At 49.2% G+C, this 1,389-nt stretch overlaps 1 protein-coding gene across 1 annotated transcript; it reads left to right on the forward strand.

The window, feature by feature from the left end:
- Positions 1 to 255: 255 nt before the first annotated feature.
- On the forward strand, positions 256 to 909 carry PPTG_19447 (hypothetical protein; the record flags this gene model as incomplete). Its single annotated transcript, XM_008917923.1, has 1 exon — positions 256 to 909. The coding sequence occupies one exon, from the start codon at positions 256 to 258 to the stop codon at positions 907 to 909; it is 654 nt and encodes a 217-aa protein (XP_008916171.1).
- Between the last annotated feature and the right edge of the window lie 480 nt (positions 910 to 1,389).

Genomic DNA, 1,389 nt, shown 5'->3' on the forward strand with positions numbered 1-1,389 from the left:
ATCTGCACCGGTTCGACAAAAAGTAGACTAAAATTAGCCAACGGCTATTCTGCGGTGGTCCAGCAGTCAAATCTTACCTACGGATAGCTGGCGGATAGCCGGAATCCCAAGCGACCTCTTGAATTGAAAAGCATGCCAGCACGCGAGAAGGCCGCGCCTGGCAAGAATTATCACGCGTTGGAGGATCTCGAACTGGCAATAGCCCACGTTCATGTGTCTACAGATGCATCTGTCGGATAAAACCAGACGGCGGAGATGATGTGGACACGCGTGAAGGAAGTGATGGAGAGCTCGGAGCGTGTAGGCGAGGCCATCGCAAAAGGAACACTAGAGCCACGGGCTTGGACAAGTCTCTCGGCTCATTTTGGTCAGATGCAAAAAGCAATAGCCAAGTACGTCGGGTGTATGAAGCTAGTTGAATCGCTGCGCGAGTCTGGGTCGACAGAACGCGACATGATGCAGAAGTCGCTGTCATTGTACAAGGAGCGCCACGGTCATCACTTTGGATACATGGAGTGCTATGACGTGCTCGCAAAGTGTCCTAAGTTCCAAATGTCGGTTGAGAAGGTCTCTGAACGCAAAAAACCCGCTCGAAGTAGTAAACGCCCTGGTCCTGATAATGTAATCGTGGAGGCGTCTTTGGAATCAGATGCTAACAGTATCATATCTACGACAGTAGAAGCCCGACCAGATCAAGGCGTCAAGGGGACAAAGCGAGCGATATCCGAGGTGTCGATGCGATTCCGCACAGTCGTGGCTCAAGAAACCCTGTCAAAGTCGATGATCTCCAAAGTGGACGTACTAAAAAAGCAACTCCGGATTAACCAGGCTCTTCAACGCATACAGGTAGAAGAAACACCCCCACCGCATGCTGAACAAGCTCTTCAGCATCAAGCCAGAGAGTGCTGAACATGCTACATATCTTGAAAGACGTCGATCTGGTTTGTTGCGACGCTTAAGCGCGCTGGAAGACCTAGCCACACCATCTCCACCCAGTCTCGAAGAAAGTATGGGAACATCGGGCTCTACTGCTGAAAATGCAATGACAGAGGCTAACTTGAGTGATGGTCATTCATTTGAACAGACAGCGGCATCTTATGAGAGTGGAGATGTACTCGCGTCTCCCGCGAAGTTGAGTGCTGTGTGTCCTGTGGTACTGGAAAACGTGACATCATTATCACTCTCTGGAACACAATCCTCGTTTTACTCATCAAGCTTCCCACCGTTGACGCAACCCTCGCAAATAAGCAGTGAAGTGGATGAATCCCACGTCTAGACCGACCAGATGTGCACTTACAGTTAACAGTGTCAATCCTGGATAAATTCATTATTCACAAGCGCCGATTACGAATATTGAATCTTACATAATGATCGAATCAGTCGAATACA

The sequence above is a fragment of the Phytophthora parasitica genome, assembly GCF_000247585.1.
Source record: "Phytophthora parasitica INRA-310 unplaced genomic scaffold supercont2.123, whole genome shotgun sequence".
NCBI classification, from domain to species: domain Eukaryota; phylum Oomycota; class Peronosporomycetes; order Peronosporales; family Peronosporaceae; genus Phytophthora; species Phytophthora nicotianae.